Raw genomic sequence first — 26,334 nt, forward strand, 5'->3', positions numbered from 1 at the left:
TGGAAAATGCATCAAGGAGAACCATGAAGTACCTATTCCCACCCAAAGAGGGCGCTAGTGGTCCAACCAAATCAGCATGAATAATTTGGTATGGTTCTGTAGCTTGCCTACTAGACACCTTACCTTTCGCAGCCATTTTCACCTTGTTTGCTGCGCATGCCTTGCACTTCATGTGGTACCTGCAGGGTTTAATAGTCATACCTTCAACCAAGGCAGGCATTTTAGATACTGCCTCAAAATGCAAATGACCAAATTTTCGATGAAAATCGTGAATACATTCTGCATGCAAACTTTTGTTAGTACCTGCAATGCAACAAGTGTCATCCTGCACAACATCATCATAATACAAAACAAACAAACGACCAACAAATTCAGCATACAATTGATAATCATTTTTCTTGGTGATGATGCATCTATTGTTTTTAAAGGAAACGTCAATCTTCTTCTCAATCAGCTGTCCAACGCTGAGCAGATTATGTTTCGCATCCGGCACATAAAGAACATCCTGTATCGATAAGTCCAAACTGTGAAGAACAACAGTTCCGTAGCCTTTACTGGGGATAGTGTGGTCATCCGCCTGGTGAATTGCACCTTCCTGCGGTGTAAAAGACACGAACAGTCTCTTATCGTTGCACATGTGATGTGTTGCAGCTGAATCAACAACGAAGAAAGATCTAGACGTCTTCTGGACCTCTGCAACCTTTGGAGCGTAGCGTGAGACCATTGCCTTGTGCTGCGTTGTCCTGGACACCGGACCTTTGCCTTTGCTCTGGCCTTTTCCACGCGATGAGCTTCCGCTGCGCTGCTCAGTCTTGGCCCTGGGATATTTGCATTCCCTCTTCATATGGCCTAGACGTCCACACGAGTAGCATTTCACTGCCCTCAAAGCTTTGGCGCCATCTGGTGGTTCCACTGCACTATGGGATGACGACTGTGAAGTCTCCCCCTTGTTGATGCAGCTAGCACCCCGCCGATCTGCTTCATTCTGAATCATGGCAGTATCACAGGCTACTGTGAGTTGAGCATTTGGCTGATCAGTGGTATCAAATTCCCCACTTGCTTCATCCAGCCTTCTGCAGCTAGCCATCATGACTTTGGCATTTGCCTCTTGCGTCATCTATGCTGCTTTAAATCAAGCTGCTGTATACATGCTGCTTCTGTGTACAGCTGCTTCAATCCAAAGGCAAATCAAAACAGCCTCTGCCTATGAGCCTGTGCCGCTCTTCTGTTTATTTGCTTTGCTTATCTGCAGCTGCTTCAAACTGCATTCCAAAAGCAAGTTCAAAAGCGAAAGTCCCCAAGTGCTTTCTCTACTGCCCTTTAATTCTTGCTGCGTCACATCTGCAGCTGCTTTGAAACAACAGCACTTCTAAAAGTTACTTTCGATTTCCCCCAGCATAGGAAATCTTGCTTTTAGCCATTTGCCTGTGCCACGGCAAAAACCGGCTATTAAAAGTTCAAAGTCCAGCCATAAAGCCATTAATTAGAAGCTGGCAGGCTGCCCGGAGCAGTAGCACATACCTTCATCAATCATTTTGACGCGCAGAGCAGATACCGTGCGATCCGTGCCTCTGCCGCTGTTCCGATGCTTTGCCGGCTCTCCGTTTCTTTGCTCCTTTGTTCCTTTGCCAGGAGCCCGACTTCTGAAGTCCATTCTCAAAACACTGCGTTTTTCTGGGCCCGGAACCAAATGTAGGGGATAAGCAGTGTCCAGTGCACAGCGGAATGATGAGAAGTATGAGCCAACATGCTCTATACTACTTTATTTACAGTTCAAAGCTGGTAAGTTACAGAAAAAACATTTTCCCTCTGCCGGAGCAGAGAAAGCGTCATCTCTCCTCTAAAGCACGGAGAGAATCACAAACTGAAACTGCAAAGAACAGTGAAAAACAGGAAACCAGTGTACGTCATATCCAGTCTCCTATTCCCGTGGGAAAACCTCCAACAGTACAGACTCTGTGGAATGTAAACACCTGTCTCGTGACAAGCACTTCGCTGCACAGAGAAGAAAGCAGAAACCAACAAGGGCAGCCCGGGGCTCGCCCCTTTCGTTCCCCCAGCAGCAGCGGTTTGGGGGTCTTGGGCCCCCCCCAATATTTTTTATAAGTCGGTATGGGCCCCCCCAATATTTTTTATAAGTCGGCGCCCCTGATAAGCTCCCATCGAAGTGAATCGTGCATTTCCACAGTTCCAGGTTTTGTTTATTTCAGGTTTTGTGTCCCTGCCTTTGGGCCCGTGTCACAATGTCCCATGTAAAGCCCCAGTGCTCAAGAGGCAGGCAGATTTGGGAAAGAAAGAAGCAATCGCCCGGTTTAAGGAGCAATGTCCATATTGTAAAAACAGAGCCAGAAATTGAAAAGGCAGCTGGGAGCTCCAGAGGCTTAACACTTTTGGAGCAAGGAAATGGTTCCTGCGGCCTGTTTTTGCAGAAACACGTGGCTCTAGGTTCAGACATGCAACAAGCATCAAGATGTCTCTGGGACTCTCACGTGCAGCTCTGCAAGCTTGGGTTTGGGGCGCTAAAAAGCTCTCCAAGTGAACACCTGTATCCTCATTCAAAGGTGATCGTCTCACCCCATCTCGCAATTTCTCCTGAAATTGCAGACAGGTTAGGAAGCACACCTCCTTGCGTGCATCTGGAATGTGGGGTGCATGCAGGTGAAAAAAAATCAGGTTGCAACTTTAGGCATCAAATCTGCCTTTCCAGATGACTCAGAGGCCCGCAGATTTTTGGAAAAATGGAAGTGGAAATGCAAAAAACCCAAACATGACATTTCCATGACCCTATAAACAGCAGCTGCATCTAGAGTTATGTTGTAGCCTTATGAGGCTTTGCCCTCGGGTGGGAAAAATATTGCGCCTGGGAAAGGGAAGTGGGAGTCAACAGACACTCAAGGAATAGTTTCGGAGAAAAGGCTTTTATTTCTACCATCCATGAACTGGTAGAAGGAGCAAGTGTGATAAGTCACAAAAAGCATGCACGAAGTTCACAGTCATGTGCACAAGGATATATACCCCTTCCAGATCCCTCCCCCTTTCTCCTCCCTCAGGAGTCTTCTGAGCATGAACAGAAAGCTGTCTTGGGACTCTTGGGACTCTTCCCAGGAAAGGGTTTCAGAGTGTTCAGATGTTTCAATCTCTGGCCTGGTTCCCGGACAGAAAGGAAGTTGCAATGTGGTTCTTTAGCAAGGCCAGAAGGCATCAGAAAGGCCTGAGAAACAATGAACTGTGTTCCCTACCTTTGTTGCAATCTTTTTAGTTACAGCAAGCGGAATGTTTCTGATGCTTAGCTGCTGAGAAAATGATTTTGAAAAGCTCCGAGACTGCTTTGGTGGGGGGTGACTTCGGGCCTAGGTGAGGTCACCTGTCGTCACCTTCCTTCACAGGTTTTGTTAATTTAAGTTTTTGCGGCCCTGCCTTTGGGCCGTGTCACAATGTCCCATGTAAAGCCCCAGTGCTCAAGAGGCAGGCAGATTTGGGAAAGAAAGAAGCAATCGCCCGGTTTAAGGAGCAATGTCCATATTGTAAAAGCAGAGCCAGAGATTGAAAAGGCAGCTGGGAGCTCCAGCGGCTTAACACTTTTGGAGCAAGGAAATGGTTCCTGCGGCCTGTTTTTGCAGAAACACGTGGCTCTAGGTTCAGACATGCAACAAGCATCAAGATGTCTCTGGGGATCTCACGTGCAGCTCCGCAAGCTTGGGTTTGGGGCGCTAAAAAGCTCTCCACCTGCATCCTCATTCAAGGGTGATCGTCTCACCCCATTTCGCAATTTCTCCTGAAATTGCAGACAGGTTAGGAAGCACACCTCCTTGCGTGCATCTGGAATGCGGGGTGCATGCAGGTGAAAAAAAATCAGGTTGCAACTGGCATCAAATCTGCCTTTCCAGGTGACTCAGAGACCCGTAGATTTTTGGAAAAATGGAAGTGCAAATGCAAAAATAAAAAATGACAGTTCTGTGAGCCTACAAACAGCAGCTGCATCTAGAGTTATGTCATTGGGTGCCATCTAATTTTGGAAGTTAAGCAGGGTCAGGTCTGGATGGGAGACTACCTGGAAATGTCATGTATAGTGAGATTCTTGCTTTTGCTCCCATTGATTGTCACTTCGACTTTCCTATCTCAGAGCTCAGGAACCATCTCTTTTTTATCAAAATCTGAAGACTGTTTTGACACCTTAAAAGGGATATTTGATGCCGATTTTTCCCATGCATGAATTTCCCATTCGGGTCGTGGCTGTAAAATGGTAAAGGGACCCCTGACCATTAGGTCCAGTCGTGACCGACTCTGGGGTTGCGGCGCTCATCTTGCTTTATTGGCCAAGGGAGCCGGCATACAGCTTCCGGGTCATGTGGTCAGCATGACTAAGCCGCTTCTGGCGAACCAGAGCAGCGCACGGAATCGCCGTTTACCTTCCCGCCAGAGTGGTACCTATTTATCTACTTGCACTTTGAGGTGCTTTCAAACTGCTAGGTTGGCAGGAGCAGTCGTGGCTGTAACTGGCTGCAATTTCAGGGGGAATTGTGACACAAAAGAGAGAGAGCATTTCCCAGCCACCTTTGCATCAAATGTGACTTTCAAGGCAAAAGCCCGTGGGCTTGATAAAAAGGAGAGGCTTCCTCGGTCTGCGTTGCAAAAGGGGAAATTGCAAAAATGCCTACCGCACCCAGTATTCCCAGGCGGTCTCCCATCCAAGTACTAACCAGGCCCGACCCTGCTTAACTTCCGAGATCAGACGGGATCGGGTGCATTCAGGGTGGTGTGGCTGTAGGCAGCAGAAGGGCTTTCAATGGCCCTTTTCTGGTCCTGACTCCGCCTTTGCAAGAGTTTGCATCCCGCCCAGCTCTGCTTTCCTGCTCCTGCTGCCTCCCGGAGCTGCCTGCCCGGGGAGAAATGCATCCCCTTTGCTTTCTCTCCCTCTCTCCTTCCAAATCTTGCAGGCAGGAAAATGCTGGCACTTGCAACGGGGGCTTTGCAGCTGCAAAATGCCTTTCCTCCGGAATTGCAACCGTGCAAGAGCTGCAAAAAACCGCTCACCGTGCATTATTTTATTCTATTTTATTTTATTTTGCACTCTGCTCTGCAAAATCCCAGAACTTGCAATGGGTTGCAGCAGCGGTCAGAGAGGCGGAACGAGCCTGTGCTCTCCTCGCTCCTGCCGGCAGGTGGCGCTGCGCAGCCATCCCTTAGAAAAGAAGGGCGCGCGGGCGAGACAGCTACCACAAGAATAAACGCCAGCGGACGGGGCCAGCTCGCGCATGCGCGTTCATTAAGTGCTCCCGGTCCGGAGCAGCTCTGCGGCTCTCCTCCCGGACGAGGCGCAGAAGTTGCGCGGTCGGGCGCAATCGGCTCTTTCTCTCGACAGCCTCGTTCTGAAATCTCAGTTGAAGGCAGAGTTAACCCCATCCTTCCCGGCATGCACTGAAGAGCTGGGGATTGCAGAAGCCCTGGGATGAATATATTGGGACGGGGGGGGGGGGAGATCTTGCAATATTTTTTAACTGAAGGGAGCATACTAGGAGGCTTTGGTGGTGCTGGCGAGCAGCAAGATGCTGCATGCTGGAGGAAGGAGGGCAGAGGAGCAGGGGCCGCCGAAAAAGTTGGCAACCTTCTATTTTTTGGGAATATTTTTTATTAAATTCCCCAAAATAACAAAAATAAAACAACAATACAAATTCAAAACCAAACCAAAAAATTGACTCCCCCCTAGTCCCTTCCTTGGTTCCATTATTTATCAACATACCACATGTCCATTGTAAATTAAAAAACCATTAAAATTACTTATTGTCCATTCATAATAAAATTACAAGTAGTTCTTTGTTGTTTAGTCATTTAGTCGTGTCCGACTCTTCGTGACCCCCTGGATCAGAGCACGCCAGGCACTCCTGTTGTTATGTACTGAAGTTCTCACCCTGGGCCAGCAGGGGGATACTGTACATAGTTATGCAAATGAAGGATCGAAAGTGATGTTCAGTGATTGGATAGTTTTAGAAAGTTGTTACAGTAATGTTGTACTGGAGCTCTATATAAGCAGGTTGACTGAACCCTTCAGTTCAGTTCTGTTCTTTCTTGTGAATAAACAAGAGCTGTTTGAAGAATCGCTGTCTCGTCTGATATGTTCACCCACAACTTAACACCTGTCTTCCACTGCCTCCCACAGTTTGGTCAAACTCATGCTGGTAGCTTCGAGAACACTGTCCCACCATCTCATCCTTAGTCGTCCCCTTCTCCTTGTGCCCTCCATCTTTCCCAACATCTGGGTCTTTTACAGGGAGTCTTCTCTTCTCCTGAGGTGGCCAAAGTCTTGGAGCCTCAGCTTCAGGATCTGTCCTTCCAGTGAGCACTCAGGGCTGATTTCCTTCAGAATGGAGAGGTTTGATCTTCTTGCAGTCCATGGGACTCTCAAAAGTCTCCTCCAGCGCCATAATTCAAAAACATCCATTCTCCGGCGATCAGCCTTCTTGATGGTCCAGCTCTCACTTCCATACATCACTACTGGGAAAACCAAAGCTTTGACTATATGGACCTTTGTTGGCAAGGTGATGTCTCTGCTTTTTAAGATGCTGTCTAGTAGTTCTAGAGTGGGACACAGGTGGCGCTGTGGGTTAAAGCCTCAGTGCCTAGGACTTGCCGATCAAAAGGTCGGCGGTTCGAATCCCTGCGGCGGGGTGCGCTCCCGCTGCTCGGTCCCAGCGCCTGCCAACCTAGCAGTTCGAAAGCACCTCCAGGTGCAAGTAGATAAATAGGGACCGCTTACCAGCGGGAAGGTAAACGGCGTTTCCGTGTGCAGCTCTGGCTCGCCAGATGCAGCTTTGTCACGCTGGCCACGTGACCCGGAAGTGTCTTCGGACAGCGCTGGCCCCTGGCCTCTTAAGTGAGATGGGCGCACAACCCCAGAGTCTGTCAAGACTGGCCCGTACGGGCAGGGGTACCTTTACCTTTACCTTTAGTAGTTCTAGAACCCTGCTAATGTATTAACCTTTGTACATTGCTTCTGTATACAGTGGTACTTCGGGTTAAGTACTTAATTTGTTCTGGAGGTCCATACTTAACCTGAAACTGTTCTTAACCTGAAGCACCACTTTAGCTAATGGGGCCTCCTGCTGCCGCCGCGCCGCCGGAGCACAATTTCTGTTCTCATCCTGAAGCAAAGTTCTTAACCCGAGGTACTATTTCTGAGTTAGCGGAGTCTGTAACCTGAGGCGTATGTAACCTGAAGCATATGTAACCCGAGGTACCACTGTATATGCAATAAAGTCCTTCCAATCTTCTTTAAATTAATTGTCGTCTCTTCCTCTTAGTCTCACTGTCAATTTTGCCATTTCACCATATTCCTTTAATTTAACTTGCCAATCTTCTTTGGAAAAAGTTGGCAACCTTCTAGGCATCCCCACTATCTATGGGGGCTTTGCATTCGCCCCCAAACTGCCATCATTTGTTTCTTTGCAAGAGACCCTCCCCGAGACGACTTGAAACTTTATGAAAACCAGAAGAAGGATATAACAGCGAAGATTTTTAAGCAATTTGAGCGGCACCATTCACTAAAATTTTATACAGCATCAGGGGCGCAGCTGTATGATTTTTATACAGTTTAAGGTGACACAAGTCTCTTTGTTTTATATAAGACTTTTGTGACATCTTAAAGGCTCACGCGTCGGTTGTAGTGGCGCAAGCTTTCGGGAACCACAGTCCTCCTCATCAGACTTATTGAGGCACTAAACTCAGTCGCACTGATAGCAGAAGAAAAAGGACCCAAGGTTAAATATCCTAAGCCATTTGTGCAAAGCTAGATACAATTTATTAATTTTATAATAAAAAAAGAACACCATTATCAAAAATTTAAATAATGCATCTTAATTGACTTCCCCCCACTCCCCCTCCTGGTTCCATTATTATATACTTATTCATGCATGTCTGTAAAATCTTATTTTCTTAACCGTCCAATTTTGAAACCTTATTCGTGTTGTTGTTACAAGTGACCTTTAGAAGATCAACTAATGTAAAATCCTATACACAAAGCTTGCAAAGTGTGCATTAAACATTTCCTCGTTTAAAAAAACAAAAACAAAGTCCTTTTCCTTTCTTGAGTTTTGCAAAATGTCTTTTGACCAGTGCACAGACATGCAAGCGTTAGAGCTGCTTTTCTGCATGAACTTATGTCGGTTTTTGTGTTTTGGTTTTGGAGTGGCAAGCGGTTAATTCAATAGGAAGCAGAGGTGGTTTTTGCACCCCCTTTGGCTAAGCCAATGGGGCTCCCAGCACAGCCAACACTCCCCCAATGTCCCGCCCCCATGTCATATGACCTCAGCCACCAGCTGTCTCTATGCTGCAAAAGTGGACTTTATCCCAACTTAAGAGCAGCTGGATTTGAGCGAAAGCAACTCTGCTAAGAGGTACACTTATTCTTTCCAAATTAAGATTTCATTCCGTTTCCTTAAGTGTCTCAAGACAGGCTGGCAGGTTAAAAGAAAACCTTCCATTTCTTGTTGCAGAGGGATAAATTTCCCTTCCCTTTCATTGAGCCTCAAATGCAAAATTGTCTTGTTTCCCTGAAGTAGCCAAGAATACTATTGTGCTGTCCGACTGTTCTCTTGGCCTCTTTCAAGATCCCTTCCTGCCCTTTGTTTTTGTTTTTAAAATATTTTTATTAACAATTTCAGCAAAAAAAAAATTTCAAAATATACCATATTCATTATTTCCCCCCTTTTTTCCCACCCCATCAAACCCTCCCCCCCTCAGACTCCCCTCAGCTCCTCTCTCTGATTTCGTAGCACATATTATTCTTTGCCTGTTATAAGCTTGTACATATCCTTACATGATCTATCTATCATGTTATCAACCAATAAATTTGTGTATGTGTATTCGAACCCTGCCAAGGAGTCCAGTTCATTTTGTTGTCTTTTTAGATAATTTGTAAAAAAGCTCCCATTCTTCCTTAAAGTCACAATTGTCCTCGTCTCGCAATTTAGCCAATTCTGCATAAGTAATCAATTTTTCTTGCCACTGTTCTTTCGTACCTTCCTCTCCTTTGCACTGGGGTTCAGAGAACAAGATCGTCAGGAGAGTTTTCCGATAAGATTTTTGCTTATTCTCAAAGATCAGAGACACGAGAAAATACGGATGCATCCCTTGTCTCTCAAGGAGGAGGAGACGAGTTGGTGGGCACCCAACATAATTTTAATTATAATTTTATTATATATACCCCGTCCATCTGGCTGGGTTGCCCAGTGGCTAACAGGCTACGTTGGGCAAAAGATTCCTGCTTTGCCGCAGGTTTGCATTGATTAGATCAGTGATGGCCAAACTTGGCCCTCCAGCTGTTTTGGGACTACAATTCCCATCATCCATAGCTAATAGGACCAGTGGTCAGGGATGATGGGAATTGTAGTTCCAAAACACCTGGAGGGCCAAGTTTGCCAATGCCTGATCTAGTCCGACCCTCTGCAATGGAGGAATATGCAGCTGTCTCAAATGGGATCAAACCTGCCACCTTGTCGTTATCAGCGCCACGCTCTAAGCCAGCCTTTCTCAACCTGTGGGTCCCCAGATGTTGTTGAACTACAACTCCCATCACCCCTAGCTAGGAAGGCCAGAGCTCAAGGATGATGGGAGTTGTAGTCCAACAACATCTGGGGACCCACAGGTTGAGAACAGCTGCTCTAAGCTATGCAGGCTGATTCTGCTGAACTACAGCTCCCATCATCCCTGACCACTAGCCATGCCTGCTAGGGCTGATGGGAGTTGTAGTTCAGCATCACCTGGAGGGCTGGCGGTTCCCTGCTTTGGGTTTAGACCTTGCATGTCAGGAAGGAGGCTTTGGTCACCGGCAGGCAGGTCAGTCATTAAACCAGGATCTGGTGATAGCTGCAACCTTGGGGTTATTAGCACCATGCTCTGATAGCACCAGTTGAGCTTTCCATTTGGGTGTTGCGCTGTGGGTTAAACCACAGAGCCTAGGGCTTGCTGATCAGAAGGTTGGTGGTTCGAATCCCCGCCACGGGGTGAGCTCCCGTTGCTCGGTCCCTGCTCCAGCCAACCTAGCAGTTCGAAAGCACGTCAAAGTGCAAGTAGATAAATAGGTACCACTTCAGCGGGAAGGTAAACGGCGTTTCCGTGCGCTGCTCTGGTTCGCCAGAAGTGGCTTAGTCATGCTGGCCACATGACCGGAAGCTGTACGCCGGCTCCCTTGGCCAGTAAAGCGAGATGAGCGCCACAACCCCAGAGTCGTCCGCAACTGGACCTAATGGTCAGGGGTCCCTTTACCTTTAAGCATCATTTGTGCCATTCGCGTGGGTCTCCTGCTAAGTTTCTCCTCCTGACAGATGTGGACTGGGAGACCCGTGGAAGAGCTGCCGAGCCCGGCATTCACCGTGGACCTGGACACGGCAAAGAGGAACGCCGAGAAGATGAAGGACCGCTGCAAGGCCCTGGGCGTGGTCTTGAGGCCTCACATGAAAACCCACAAAACGCTGTGAGTGGCGCCATATTGGATTGTAATAATAAATTACAGGAGGGGCGGAGAGAGAGATCACATTACCATCTCGCTTGCAATTTGGCAGGTCAAGTACACTGGTACCATGGTTCTCTTTTATATATATATAATTTTTATTAATTTCAACATACCAATTATTATACATTCCACAGAACTTCACATCTTATACAATATTTTTGGACTTCCATCAGCACCTCTGATGATCCACCATTTTTATAATTTCTTCTGCATTTCTTAAATTCCTATTGCCTTTAATTATCTTAACTCACAATCCACCTCTTTAACCATTTTTGCAATAATTCAAATAATTTACCTCACAAAACGTCTTGCAAACCTACAAACGTAATCTGGTCATCACAATTACTTTTCAAATAGTCCGTAAATTTACACCAGTCTTCTGTGAATCTCTGGTCCCGCAGGTTTCGAATTCTTCCGGTTAGTTTATCCAATTCTGCATAGTCCATCAATTTCATCCTCCATTCTTCTTTTGTCGGTAATTCTTCTTGCTTTCATTTTTGTGGTACCTTGGTTCTCAAATGCCTTGATACTCAAACAACTTGGAACCCAAACACTGCAAACCCGGAAGTAAGTGTTCCAGTTTGTGAACTTTTTTCGGAAGCCAAATGTGCTCCGTTTTGAGTGTTACGCTTCTGATTTGAGTGTTACACTGAGGTCTGTCTGTTTTTGCTGTTTATTTTGAATTTTTGTTTTTGTGGCTCATTTTGTTTTGTTTTTGTGACGATGTGGAACCCGGTTCAGCTACTGATTCATTGATTGTGTGACTGCAGCACATTGTTTATTGCTTTCATTTTATGGATCAGTGGTCTCGTTAGATTGTAAAATCCATGTTAAATTTCTGTTTTAGGGGTTGTTTTTAAAAATTTGGAACGGATTAATCCGTTTCGCATTACAGCGCGCCTTGGTTTTGGAACGCTTTGGTTTTGGAACGGACTTCCGGAACGAATTAAGCTTGAGAACTAGCGTACCACTGTAAATCGAATTCTGAATCCTGAAAAAGGAACCGGATATCGAAATCCCGCACTGACGGCTTGAAATCTGCTCCAAACTTTGCAAAGCTTTCTCCCCAATCTTCGCATATTACCCTATTATTTGTTTATAATCATCCGTTTATAGCCCACCCTGCCCCTTGCTTTTTTGCAGGAATTTTGTATCTTGAGCTCACCAGATCTGTTCCACATTTTGCTAATCTGCTGGGAGACCGTCTAAGCAGCCCGTGGATTCCTTGCCTGGGTTTCCCGAACTGACTTGGTAATTGGTCTCTCGTGTAGGAGAAAGGATAGGTTTCGCGTTGTGTTGCCACCCTAGAAGCCCCAGAAGGAAATTCCCAAGGATTTATTGCATTTCTATCCTTTTATCCAATCTATTAAGTCTCCTTTTTCAATACCCTTCATCAAATTATATTACAAGTGCTAATCCAATCCTACTAACATTTTTAAATGTTTGCAATGCCCCTTCATACATTCTGTAAAGTTAATCTATTCATTTCTAAAAAATTTGTCTTCTTGGTGTCTAATCTTCCCGGTCAATTTCGACAGAGAAAAGCCTTTATGGTTTTGCAGATCCAGTTTATGGCAGTGGTGTAATGTGGGTTGCCAGAGCCCGGGGCTGCTTGGGAGTGTGTGGAAAGAGTAGAACGGAAGTCACTGATATCTTAAGGATGTAAAAACGAGTACAGTGGTACCTTGGTTCTCAAATTTAATCCGTTTTGGAAGTCCGTTCCATAACCAAAGTGTTCCAAAACCAAGGCGTGGTTTCCCATAGAAAGTAATGCAAAACGGATTAATCCATTCCAGACTTTCAAAAACAACCCCTAAAACAGCAATTTCAGATGAATTTTACTCTCTAACAAGACCATTGATCCATAAAATGAAAGCAAATAAACAATGTACTGCAGTCACACAATCAATCCATCAGTAGCTGAACTGGGTTCCACACAGTTACAAAAACAAAATGAAAAAGAGCCACAAAAACAAAAACACAAAATAAAGAGGAAAAACAGACAGACCTCAGCGTAACACTCAAAACAGAAGTGTGGCACTCAAATCGGAAGTGTAAGACTCAAAGCGGAGCACGTTCAACTTCCGAAAAACGTTCGCAAACCGGAACACTTACTTCCGGGTTTGCAGTATTTGGGTTCCATGTTGTTTGAGTACCAAGGCGTTTGAGAACCAAGGTACCACTGTACTTTAAATTGTAAATATTATAGGGGGAAATGAAGATATATAATAATTGTAATTGCGTTCTTCCCTCAGGGAGGGTGGAAGTCTTATGACCGGAGGCACCATGAGGAAGATTGTGGTGTCCACATTGGCCGAAGGCCGGTTCTTCGCCGATGGCGGCTTTGACGACATCCTCTATGCTTACCCTCTGCCTTTTGACAAGGTGGAAGAATGTGCAGCCTTGGCCGAGAGGCTGGATGCCTTCCATGTCCTCGTGGACAGCCACGCAGCGCTGTCCCTCCTGAAGAACAGGCCCTTGCGCCATGGGAAACGTTGGAAAGTGTGGCTAAAGATCGACTGCGAAAACCACCGAGGTACTGTGGGCTCTGGCCAGGGACAGGCCAGCACCCGCTCTGCCAGGGTGGCTGGTGCAGGGCATCTCATTTTGGGGCGCGGAACTTAATACCAGGGATGCGGGTGGCGCTGTGGGTTAAACCACAGAGCCTAGGACTTGCCGATCAGAAGGTCGGTGGTTCAAATCCCCGCAACGGGGTGAGATCCTGTCGTTCGATCCCTGCTCCTGGCCACCTAGCAGTTCGAATGCACGTCAATGTGCAAGTAGATAAATAGGTACCACTCCGGCGGGAAGGTAAACGGCGTTACTCCCTGGAGAACAGAAGGGAAAGGCTATTATTTGTGGTTGTTCTGCAACCAGAGAAGACACTCTAAGTCTACCAGCATTTGACCCAGAAGTGGTTGTAAGACTCGTCTTGTGGCTCTATTTGCAGTAAGGTAAAAAGGTAAAGGGACGCGGGTGGCACTGTGGGTTAAACCCCAGAGCCTAGGACTTGCTGATCAGAAGGTCGGCGGTTCGAATCCCGCGATGGGGTGAGCTCCCGTTGCTCTGTCCCTGCTCCTGCCAACCTAGCAGTTTGAAAGCACGTCAAAGTGCAAGTAGATCAATAGGTACCGCTCCGGCGGGAAGGTAAACGCCGTTTCCGTGCTCTGCTCTGGTTCACCAGAAGCGGCTTAGTAATGCTGGCCACATGACCCGGAAGCTGTACGCTGGCTCCCTCGGCCAGTAAAGCGAGGGCTTAATTACTGTGAAAGCAGTAAGGGTGTACTTTAAGGGAATTCTTTAACTCCTTCTCACTTCCTGCCATGAAGGTTGTGTCATCTGCATATCTGAGATTGTTGATATTTCTTCCGGCAATCTTAATTCCGGCTCGGGATTCATCCAGCCCAGCCTTTCGCATGATGAATTCTGCATATAAGTTAAATAAGCAGGGGGACAATATACAGCCTTGTCGTACTCCTTTCCCAATTTCGAACCAATCACTTGTTCCATATCCAGTTCTAACTGTAGCTTCTTGTCCCACATAGAGATTTCTCAGGAGACAGATGAGGTGATCAGGCACTCCCGTTTCTTTAAGAACTTGCCATAGTTTGCTTTCCGCCCTATCAAGTCCCAACGGACACCAGCCAGAAAACTTATGTGCTGTACCTCTCCCATCCCTTTTTCTCCGCTTTAATTCCAGCCGGCCTGAGGCATTCGGACCCCGCTGCCCTTGAGCTCGCCAAGGCCATTGCGGAAGGGGCCACCGAACTGGCAGGGATATACGCACACTGCGGCAATTCCTACAGCTGCCACGGAGCGTCCGAAATCCAGGCCGTGGCTCGCACCACCACTGTGTTGACCCTGAAGTTCATGGAGCAGTGAGTGCTTTTAAGCCTTCATTCGCTTGCGGGATATATTTATTGATTTGCTGCTTTAAATATCCCACCTTTTCCGCTCTAAGGAGCTCAAGGCGGCGTACACTGGTTTGTTTTTTTAATGATATTTTATTAAGTTTTAAGAATAACAACAAACGGAAAAAGGAAAAAACACATACACAAAAATATAAAGTTATAAAATACAAAAAAATACAAAAGTTTAACTTAGAAAAAAAAGAAAAAAGAAAAACAAAAAGAAAAGAAAAAGCACATTAAAAAAACCACAAAAATCCCGCTTTTTAATTTCTCATCTTTGATTCACTTATTTTCCTGATTTCCTCACATCTCCCTTTTTTGTATCCCTTTTGAAAATTAGTTCAGCAAATTCATATCCAATTAATTTATCTATTATCAATCCAATCTTATTTTTTACCTTGTTGCTAGAACCCCTTCAGTTCATTTCAATGCCATTAACATTCAAAAATTTTACAATGTTTCTGTAAATAAATTTTAAATTTCCTCCAATCTTCTTCCACCAACTCTTCTCCCTGTTCTCGGATTCTGCCAGTCATTTCCGCCATTTCCATGTAGTCCATTACTTGCATCTGCCATTCTTCCAGAGTGGGTAGGTCTTGTGTCTTCCAATGCTTTGCAATGAGTATTGTACACTGTTTATTTAGTCCCCACAGCAAGCCTGTGAGGTAGGTCAAACTGAGACACAGCGGCTGACCTAATAATTAATAATAATAATAATAATACAGTCTTACATCGGTTTGAATGTGCTTTGGGTTGAGCGCATTCGAGTTGGGCTCCGCGGCAACCTGGAAGTAACAGAGCGCGTTACTTCCGGGTCTCGCCGCTCGCACATGTGCAGGTGCTCAAAATGACATCATTCGCATGCACGGAAGCAGCAAAACGTGACCCACACGGGCACAGACACGCCGTCGCGGCTCACGTTGCGTTCAGGATGCGAACGGGGCTCTGGAACGGATCCCGTTCGCATCCCAAGGTACCACTGTAATAATAATAATTTATTATTTATACCCCGCCCATCTGGCTGGGTCTCCCCACCCACTCTGGGCGGCTACCAACCAAGTATTAAAATACAGTGGTCTGTTAAACATTAAAAGCTTCCCTAAACAGGGCAGCCTTCAGATGTCTTCTAAAAGTCTGGTAGTTGTTGTTCTCTTTGACATCTAGTGGGAGGGCGTTCCACAGGGTGGGCGCCACCACCGAGAAGGCCCTCTGCCTGGTTCTCTGCAACCTCGCTTCTTGCAGTGAGGGAACCGCCAGAAGGCCCTCAGAGCTGGACCTCAGTGTCTGGGCTGAACAATGAGGGTGGAGATGCTACTTCAGGTATACAGGACCGAGGCCGTTTAGGGCTTTAAAAGTCAGCACCGGCACTTTGAATTCTGCTCGGAAACGTACTGGGAGCCAATGTAGGTCTTTCAAGACTGGTGTTATGTGGTCTTGGCGGCCGCTCCCAGTCACCAGTCTGGCTGCCGCATTCTGGATTAGTTGTAGTTTCCGGGGACCTTCAAAGGTAGCCCCAAGTAGTGTTGGTGCTGACTTTTAAAGCCCTAAACGGCCTCGGTCCAGTATATCTGAAGGAGCGTCTCCACCCCCATCATTCTGCCCGGACACTGAAGTCCAGCTCCGAGGGCCTTCTGGCGGTTCCCTCACTGCGAGAGGCCAAGTTACAGGGAACCAGGAGAGGGCCTTCTCGGTGGTGGTGCCCACCCTGTGGAACGCCCTCCCATCAGATGTCAAAGCGATAAACATCTACCTGACATTCAGAAGACATCTGAAGGTAGCCCTGTTCAGGGAAGTTTTTAATATGTGTATCTTTCATCTTTGTTGGAAGCCGCCCAGAGTGGCTGGGGAAACCCAACCAGATGGGCGGGGTACAAATAATAAATTATTATTATTATTATTATTACATGACCTTCAGGATCCCTGCAGAATTCTGTGTACAGTATTTTTATTTTTATTTTAAAAAAGAGGCGCATTTTGTGAGCTTCCTCCCCTGTGTGGCCACTAGGGGGCAGTGGGCTGTCAGCATCAAATGTCCCTTATGGTCCATAGCAGAAACAACTAAGTCTGTTTTGGTTTTCATTATGTATTTTGTGTTTTTTATATTGTATTTTATGCTGTCAACCGCGCTGAGATCTACAGGTATAGGATGGTATGCAAATTTAACAAATAATAATAATACAGCTTAACAAATATCGTTGTTTCCTTACAATATTCACTTAGCATTTTGATTCCCCATTCTTAACTTCCATGATGTTTCTGTTCAAATCCTTTATCTTAAACGTAATACTTATTAACATATAAGTATATTAACATATAAGTATGTTGGTGCATTACATTCCTTTATTGTTCTCGTTCCTTTGCCTATATTTCCCGTACTGCCTGCGATTTCCTTTGGCTGTAATATTTTCCCAGATAATCCGAAAAGCTTCTCCGCTCTTCCACAAATGCTTTTGTCTTTTGGGTCTCTTATTTTTGCCGTCCATTTTGCCGTCTCCATACAAGTCCCGTAGTTTTAAATTCCTTTTTTTAAAAAAAAGATATTTGTTAAAGTTTTCAATATTAATACAATAAAAATCAAAAAGAAAAAAGAACAAAAATGAAAATAATTAAAAACACACAGAATTTCCATTACTTATTTTCCATTAACTTATTTCCCAGACCTCCTCGTCCCTCCCTTTTTTGTATTCCAATTCAAATTGTTAGTTCAGCAAGTCCTTATCAATAAATTTTAACCTGTTTCTAAACCTTTTTTCCCATATTCTCTTAAAGCATTAAAGCTGGAAACCACTAAATTTCTATCCGACATCGTTCTAACATTCATTAAAGTAGTTTTAAATTCCACTCCTCTTTCGCCGGAACGTCTTCCAATGTTCTCTCTCTCTCTCCCTCTCTTTGCGAGGGTATGAGAAAGTTTCCTGTTTTATTGGGGCAAATTCCTCTCAGATGTTTCCGTGGAGGTTCAGATTAGTTGCAGGCAGGAAGTGGAACACAGTTTTAGGGGCAGGAGGAGAGATGGCAGAGATGGAGAGGAGAATAAAGCAAGGGGGGGGTGCAGACACAATACTTTCCAGGCCAGGCCTTTAAATCACCCACATGCAAAGCAGACGGGAAAGAGGGGGATTAGCCGGAGAGACCACCGGCCTCCAAAACGCACCTCCTTTTCCAGCCTGTGGAATTTCAGAGTCTTTGATGAGAGCTTTGATGTGATGGGAACTCAGAGCAATCAGGTGGGACAGCGTACCCTCCAACATTTCTCTGGTGAAAACAGGGACGTCCCGTTCCACAATGATAATTTTTGCTACTTAGACCCCACACATCTTACTGGGTTGCTCCAGCCGCTCTGGGCAGCTTCCAACATATATAAAAGACATAATTAAATGTTTAAAAAATGCAAAACTTCCCCATACAGGATTGCCTTCAGATGGCTCAGGGGTCGGATAACTCCATTCCCTCCAAAATTTCTCCGTTGAAAATAAGGGCATCCTACCATACCCTCCAACATTTCTCTGATGAAAACAGGGACGTCCCGTTCTGTCATGATAATTTTTGCTATTTATACCCCAAACATCTTAATGGGTTGCCCCAGCCACTCTGGGAAGCTTCCAACATATATAAAAAGCTACCCTGGGCGGCTTCCAGTATGTATAAAAACAGAATAAAACGTCAGACATTAAAACCTACCCGATACAGGTAGGTTAAATAAAAGAATAAATAATAATAATTTAACCCAAAACTTCCCCATACAGGATTGCCTTCAGACGGCTCGGGGGTCAGATAACTGCATTGTTGTTGTTTAGTCGTTTAGTCGTGTCCGACTCTTCGTGACCCCATGGACCAGAGAACGCCAGGCACTCCTGTCTTCCACTGCCTCCCGCAGTTTGGTCAAACTCATGCTGGTAACCTCGAAAACACTATCCAACCATCTCGTCCTCTGCCGTCCCCTTCTCCTTGTGCCCTCCATCTTTCCCAACATCAGGGTCTTCTCCAGGGAGTCTTCTCTTCTCATGAGGTGGCCAAAGTACTGGAGCCTCAGCTTCACAATCTGTCCTTCCAGTGAGCACTCAGGGCTGATTTCCTTCAGTATGGAGAGGTTTGATCTTCTTGCAGTCCATGGGACTCTCAAGAGTCTCCTCCAGCACCATAATTCAAAAGCATCAATTCTTCGGCGATCAGCCTTCTTTATGGTCCAGCTCTCACTTCCATACATCACTACTGGGAAAACCATAGCTTTAACTATACGAACCTTTGTTGGCAAGGTGATGTCTCTACTTCTCAAGATGCTGTCTAGGCCTGTCATTGCCCTTCTCCCAAGAAGCAGGCGTCTTTTAATTTCGTGGCTGCTGTCACCATCTGCAGTGATCATTGAGCCCAAGAAAGTAAAATCTCTCACTACCTCCATTTCTTCCCCTTCTATTTGCCAGGAGGTGATGGGACCAGTGGCCATGATCTTCGTTTTTTTGATGTTGAGCTTCAGACCATATTTTGCACTCTCTTCTTTCACCCTCATTGATAGGTTCTTTAATTCCTCCTCACTTTCTGCCATCAAGGTTGTGTCATCTGCATATCTGAGGTTGTTGATATTTCTTCCGGCAATCTTAATTCCGGCTAGGGATTCATCCAGCCCAGCCTTTCACATGATGAATTCTGCATATAAGTTAAATAAGCAGGGAGACAATATACAGCCTTGTCGTACTCCTTTCCCAATTTTGAACCAATCAGTTGTTCCATATCCAGTTCTAACTGTAGCTTCTTGTCCCACATAGAGATTTCTCAGGAGACAAATGAGGTGATCTGGCACTCCCATTTCTTTAAGAACTTGCCATAGTTTGCCGTGGTCGACACAGTCAAAGGCTTTTGCATAGTCAATGAAGCAGAAGTAGATGTCTTTCTGGAACTCTCTAGCTTTCTCCATAATCCAGCGCATGTTTGCAATTTGGTCTCTGGTTCCTCTGCCTCTTCTAAATCCAGCTTGCACTTCTGGGAGTTCTCGGTCCACATACTGCTTGAGCCTTCCTTGTAGAATTTTAAGCATAACCTTGCTTTCTTTTCAGCAGTGAAAATAGGGACATCCTAAGGAAAAGTGCCTGTTGTCTTTGTCCATGGAGTTTTCTTGGCAGGGATACTGGAGTGGCTTGCTGGTTCCTGCTCCAGGTGGATCATGTTTGGTCAAAACTCTCCACTATGACCTGTCCATCTTGGGTGCCCTGCATGGCATAGTTCATAGCTTCTCTGAGTTATTCAAGCCCCTTCGCCACGGCAAGGCAGTGATCCATGAACCAACTGATTGGTTCAAAATTGGGAAAGGAGTACGGCAAGGCTGTATATTGTCTCCCTGCTTATATAACTTATATGCAGAATTCATCATGCGAAAGGCTGGGCTGGATGAATCCCAAGCCGGAATTAAGATTGCCAGAAGAAATATCAACAACCTCAGATATGCAGATGACACAACCTTGATGGCAGAAAGTGAGGAGGAATTAAAGAACCTTTTAATGAGGGTGAAAGAGGAGAGCGCAAAATATGGTCTGAAGCTCAACATAAAAAAAATCAAGATCATGGCCACTGGGCCCATCATCTCCTGGCAAATAGAAGGGGGAGAAATGGAGGCAGTGAGAGATTTTACTTTCTTGGGCTCCATGATCACTGCAGATGGTGACAGCAGTCACGAAATTAAAAGACGCCTGCTTCTTGGGAGAAAAGCAATGACTAACCTAGACAGCGTCTTAAAAAGCAGAGACATCACCTTGCCAACAAAGGTCCGTATAGTTCAAGCTCTGGTTTTCCCAGTAGTGATGTATGGAAGTGAGAGCTGGACCATAAAGAAGGCTGATCGCTGAAGAATGGATGCTTTTGAATTATGGTGCTGGAGGAGAGACTTGAGAGTCCCATGTACTGCAAGAAGATCAAACCTATCCATCCTTAAGGAAATCAGTCCTGAGTGCTCCCTGGAAGGACAGATCCTGAAGCTGAGGCTCCAATACTTTGGCCACCTCATGAGAAGAGATGACTCCCTGGAAAAGACCCTGATGTTGGGAAAGATGGAGGGCACAAGGAGAAGGGGACGACAGAGGGCGAAATGGTTGGACAGTGTTCTTGAAGCTACCAGCATGAGTTTGACCAAACTGCGGGAGGCAGTGGAAGACAGGAGTGCCTGGCGTGCTCTGGTCCAGGGGGTCACGAAGAGGCGGACACGACTAAACGACTAAACAACAACACAACAGCAAGGTATGATGTATCGTGGGGGGGGGGTACTTGAGCTACACCCCTTCTGTGATGTATGTATGATGTTTCTGGGGGTGGTCTTGAACTACAGGGTGGCAATTTCAAAAGTCTTTATAAGGCCTTGTGGGCCATTGTTCTGGGTTCCTCCTCCTTTCCTGCGTGTGAGGGGAGCACCCTGTTGCAACAGATCAATAAAGATCAGGCTTACTAGCTGCTTTGCTTCTCAATATTCTCTGGTTGGCCTCTGTTATTTTCTCCTACCAATAGGGAACCTATGTAAGGACTCTATATGGGCTCTTGGATACCCCATGAGGGAAAAAGGGCAGATTTTGTGTACAACAGCAGCGCTCAGCCATTATGGCTAGTAGCCATCGATCGCCGTCTCCCTGTGGTCATCTCTTCGTCTTGTGGCAGCGAGTCCCATGGGTTAATCCTTGCACTGCCCAACGCTTGCCTTCCATCCTGATGGCATCTCGGTGTCATCTTCCTCTCCCCCCCCCCCCGCTTATGGGTCAAAAGACTGCTGCTACAAGCCAACTGCCCTTGATGTCTTCCGCCAGTTAAAAAGGCCATCAATGCAGGTCTCTGGCTTGGTTTTATGAGGCACCCGGCTAATATGCTGTGTCCCTCCTTCTCCTCCTCCCTTGGTTTCAGGTGAAGGCCTTTGAAGCTGCCTCTTCAAAGGCCTCGGGAAAGTTGTGGCTGATGTTTGCCAACGCAACTTGCAAACACACCCACACAAAGCCAAATCCCGTTTCACACCCAGGAGGGAATGGCTGGGGAGGTTTAGCACATGGCTGTGAATGTGGGGAGGGTGGAGTAATTTTTTGCATTGGGGGAGCATACCCTCCAACATTTCTCCGATGAAAATAGGGACATCCCCTTCCACAATGATATAAAACTGAAATTCAGCCAGGGGGATTTGAGGAAGTCACTGAATAATGTTACTAAGATTGGATTAAGTATAATTAAGATGTTTGTTTGTTTGTTTAATTTTTGGGGGGAAATCAATAAAAAAAGGAAAAAATGCTTTCTTTTATCCGTTCTGAATCTTCCAATATTCGCCTTCGTTGAGGACTGGATTCTTGGTTTGCTCAAAAGCTGGCATTCTGTGCCGGGTGTCATATATTCAGAAACCATCTTCCTAGGAGTCCAGGAAGACCAACTCCCTGTCTTACAAGCCTTTTCCCACCTGGCCTGGGCAGGCAGGGCGTGGACTGACTCCAGCTACAAAAGCTGAGACTGTTGAACAGACTCTTGGGCTGCGGTTATATTTGGAGGGTTCTTGCTGTTGGCTTTTTTGTATCTTTGTTCTAGCTCTTGTTGTGATCTGTGTGGAAATGGTTCCATTTGGTTGTGCAATTTTTTTAAAAAACGTTTTATTTAGCTCATATGGTGGAGAATGAGACTTTTCATTTTGGGGTTGTGGATTCGAGTCACACCTTGGGCAAAAGATTTCTGCATTGCAGGGGGTTGGACTAGATCAGTGTTTCCCAACTTTGGGTCTCCAGCTGTTTTTGAAATACAACTCCCACCATCCCTAGCTAGCAAGACCAGTGGTCAGGGATGATGGGAATTGTAGTCTGAAAAACAGCTGGAGATCCAAGGTTGGGAAACACTGGACTAGATGACCGGGGAGTCCCTTCCAACTCTGCAATGACTACTCTTGTGATGCTGTAATTATGCGCTTTTTCCATGTCATAAGCCACCTTGATCATGGTCTGAACTGTGGAAAGGCCGGGATACAAATAAAAAATTACGTGTGCATGCATGCCTATTGCTCACGATTCTATCCAATTCTGCAAAGTGTTTGAGGACAGGGACATTCGCACGGAAACCAAAATGCTTGTCAACAAACTATTGTACTACCAACCTTACTATGTGCTTGTGAAACATGGACCACTTATAAACGCCACCTCCAACTCCTCGAAAGATTCCATCAACAGTGTCTCCGAAAAATTTTACACATCACTTGGGAAGACAGGCGAACTGATATCAGTGTACTGGAAGAAGCAAAGATCACCAGTGTTGAAGCAATGATTCTTCAACATCAACTTCGTTGGACTGGTCATGTTGTGCGAATGCCCGATGATCATCTTCCAAAGCAACTACTCTATTCCGAACTTAAAAATGGAAAGCGTAATGCTGGTGGTCAACAAAAGAGGTTTAAAGACTGTCTCAAGGCAAATCTTTAAAAATGTAGTATAAACACTGACAACTGGGAAACACGGACCTGCGAGCGCTCCAGTTGGAGAACAGCGTTTACCAAAGGTGCCATAGGGTTTGAAGACACTCGAACTCAGGATGCAAGGGAGAAACGTGCTAAGAGGAAGGCACGCTTGGCAAATCCACACCGTGAACAACTCCCGCCCAGAAACCAATGTCTCCACTGTGGAAGGACGTGTGGATCCAGAATTGGCCTCCACAGTCACTTACGGACTCACTGTTAAAACCGTCCTAAGATTATGGAAGACAATCTTACTCAGCTACGAGCTTTCCCCTAAACTTTTGGAGTGCTTCAAGACCATTAGTTTTTGGAGCTGAGGTATTAATATTTTCCCCCTTTATTTTACTCAGGACTTTTATTTCCCATACAATGAACATGGCACAAAATATTGGTATTCAAAAAGACCTTTATTTAAAAAACAAAAATTAGAAAGGCTTTTTTTATTCATTTAGAAAACTGAAGCTGGCTGGCTTAAGTCCTGTGGTTGGGCAACTGTCCCTGAAAAATAGGAAAATAGGGTTTGCTTTCACTGTGGGGTCCTTTTACATTACATTCCCTCTAAATTCACACCCCTTATCTCCCGCCACCAATAAGTGTTGGGGTGACAATAGCAGTTGTGATTTCTTTTTATTTTCTTGGCCTGTGCATAGGCAAAATGAGCCCAAGAGCCCAGAGGACACAAATGTTGGTAACTCGTTTCTGTGCCACTGGTTGGCCCTGCCTGCCCCCAAACTCCAGGGGCTGCTCCCACCCAAAAAACTGCCTCTTTCCCCTCATTCACCATGTCCGTTTGTGACATCACAGGAAGTTGGTAGATGTCTATGACATCACAGGGAGTCCGTAGCCAATAGCCACAGCTGGGGAAACATCTGCACAGCCCTCGCTGGCCTCACAATGGGGTGGTACACCTCAGCAGTCATTTATTAAAAATGAGGTGTGTCCCCCCATTGGGAGGCCTGGGAGGGCTGTGCAGATGTTTCCCAGCTGTGGCCATTGGTTACCAACTCCCTGTGATGTCATAAGGGGGTGCAGCCCCCTCTTCCTGTGACATCACTACTTAGAAATTTCCCATATAATAAAAACATGGCACTAAACAGGGATTTCTTTTCAAAAAACGTTTATTTTGTAAAAAATTAGAAAGCCGTTTATTTAGAAAACAGGAGCTGTCTGGCTTAAGTCCTGCGGTTCTCTTCATGACTTTCACGGCTGGTCTCGGCGGAAACCTCACCGGCTCTGGCCGTCCCTGAAAGGCAAAGGCAAACAGATGAGTGGGGTGGCCACCATCCGACAGCGTCAACCCAAACTCCCCTGGCTTCTGCCTGGCAACCTCACCCCTGGCAGGCCTGCGCAATGGGCAGGCTCCCGGAGATGAAGGAAAACCAGTTTTCGTTCACAGATAGCAGCCAGCGTCATCAGCCTTGTGGCCTCCGCTGGCGTCTAATTGTGAAGTCCGCTGGCACCAGTTGAGTGGCACTCCACTGGCACTCCATGGCTGTGCCGGGCATCTTCCCTCCTCGGCCTTTTGTCATTAAATGGATGGACCAAAGACATGGGTGAATGCCAGCCAGGTCCACAAATAGCAGCCAGCTTCATCAGCCTTGCGGCCTCAGTTGGCGTCTATTTGTGAACACTGGCTTCACCTAGACGCCTCCACGAGCTGCCAAACGGGCAACTTTCCCTCCTCACTACCAGCTGGTTCACACCTGCAAATATCAGCCAGCTTCAGCTTAGGGCGTCCACTGACATAATTTAAATGCAAATCACAACTGGTTTCCACCTAGGGGCATTCACCCGCTGCCCTAGTGGCAGCTTCCCTCCTCGGTTTGGCTGTTAATAAATAAACTAGGCTTCCAAACCACAGTTTGCACCCATTTCGACAGGTGTAGCCTCGCAGTATCCGCTAGCCTGAATGCAAACTCTTCCGGCATCCTTCCACCACCAACAGCCTGGCCAGGTCCATCGCCAGACGAAAGCCAGCTTCGGAGCTGAATATCGGCCTTCTTCAGGTAGCGATCCCACTAGCAAGTCAACTGGAACTTGCCTTCTCCTTGCTCCACAGCATCCCAATGCCAGGCGATCGCCTCCTTCCGCATGCCAGCTTGCCACCACCGTCTGGTATTGGGGAAAACCTCACCGGCATTTGATGTCTCTGAAAGGCAAAGGCAAACACGTTGATGGGATGGCGACTATCCAGCGTCCACCCAGACTCTTCCACAGGCTTTGGTCTTGACAACTTCATCCCTGACTGGCCTGCCCCGTCAAGGCAGGTTGCAGAGGTGGAGGGTCACCAGTTTGAAGCGGTAGATCCACAAGTGGACTACACTGGTTCCCCTGGTTTCCACCTCTAGGGCTGTGCCGGGTAGTTTCCCTCCTCGCTTTGGCCGTCGACGTAAGGTCAAGAGCTCTACGAATGTCAGCAAGCTGCCATTCTCAAAAGGTAGGTCTGTTGACCTTAGGTTGAGGGCCAAAGGCAAAGGTGAGTGTCACCAGATAGCGTTCACAACTGGATCGGCCAGCTTCACGGGCCTCTCGGCCTCCACTGGCATCCCCAAATGTGAACCTGGCTTCACCTAGGCGCCACCACTAGAAGCCGATGGGCAACTTTCCCTCACCACAGAATCCGCCTAGGGACACTCACCCGCCGCCAAAGGGGCAGCTTCCCTCCTCGGTTTGTCCGCCTGTTAATAAACAAACTAGGCTTCCAAACCCGTTTGCATCCCCTCGGCCAGTCTTGTAGCCTTGCGGCATCAACCAGGGCACTGAATGCAAACCTTCCGGCAATCCGTCCACCACCAACAGCCGCGCCAGGTCCATTGCCAGACCTCCCCCTGCTTCAGAGCTGAATTTCATCCACCTTCAAGTGCGATCCCACCAGCAAGTAAACCTCAACTTGCCTTCTCCTTGCTCCACAGCATCCCAGCGCCGGGCGATCGCCTCCTTCCTCCGGCCAGCTTGCCCCACGGGGCAGGGGACCACCCAAGCTGAGTGCCTCCACTGAGGCAACTGCCTCAGCCTTTGACTTGGCCAACATTTATACCCTCTCGGCTGCCCAATGTTTTTGTGACATCACAATGGCAGCATCTGGGGAGGCATCCCCACCACCCCTCAGACCTCACAATGAGGGACGCAGCTCAGCAGCCATTGGCTCCTTCGCTTTTGACCAAGGAGATATATAACACCCCCCTCCCCAATTTGTGCCAGTATCTGTGAAGGCCACACCGGAAACCCAGGGGGGCAGGAGGGGGCATTTTTCATCCTAGTGGTTGCGTTTCCCTCCTCACAACACTGGTCAAACACACAAATGAACAGAACAATGAAAGTGAGTCTCATCTGTGCACAGGAATCTTTTCAAGGAGTGACATGCATGGAGAAAGTTATCATCTCAGGAAAAAAGCACCTTTTCATCAATCAATCATTTATTGTATTTGACCCGTTCGGGCAGCGGGTGAATGCCCCTAGGCGGAAAC

General features: G+C 46.6%; 1 protein-coding gene and 1 long non-coding RNA gene across 3 annotated transcripts in view; one reads left to right on the forward strand and one right to left on the reverse strand.

The window, feature by feature from the left end:
• The first annotated feature begins 8,301 nt into the window (after positions 1-8,301).
• Positions 8,302-26,334, forward strand: part of LOC309353279 (D-serine dehydratase-like) — a 29,416-nt gene continuing 11,383 nt past the window's right edge. Inside the window, exons 1-4 of one of the 2 annotated variants that reach the window (XM_081882649.1) lie at positions 8,302-8,390; positions 10,320-10,468; positions 12,763-13,043; positions 14,208-14,385. In XM_081882649.1, coding sequence (XP_081738775.1) covers positions 10,320-10,468; positions 12,763-13,043; positions 14,208-14,385 — 608 coding nt within the window. In that variant the 5' untranslated portion in view covers positions 8,302-8,390. The remainder of the gene's footprint in view (positions 8,391-10,319; positions 10,469-12,762; positions 13,044-14,207; positions 14,386-26,334) is intronic. The other variant, XM_081882650.1, reaches the window with a different exon arrangement.
• On the reverse strand, positions 23,968-26,291 carry LOC309353383. The gene is made up of 2 exons (XR_014161765.1): positions 24,899-26,291; positions 23,968-24,100 (listed from the first exon to the last, which is right to left on the reverse strand). It is a non-coding gene; the product is annotated as an uncharacterized lncRNA (long non-coding RNA).

Source organism: Podarcis melisellensis, assembly GCF_964234715.1.
Source record: "Podarcis melisellensis genome assembly, chromosome: 12".
In the NCBI taxonomy this organism is placed as follows: Eukaryota; Metazoa; Chordata; class Lepidosauria; order Squamata; family Lacertidae; genus Podarcis; species Podarcis melisellensis.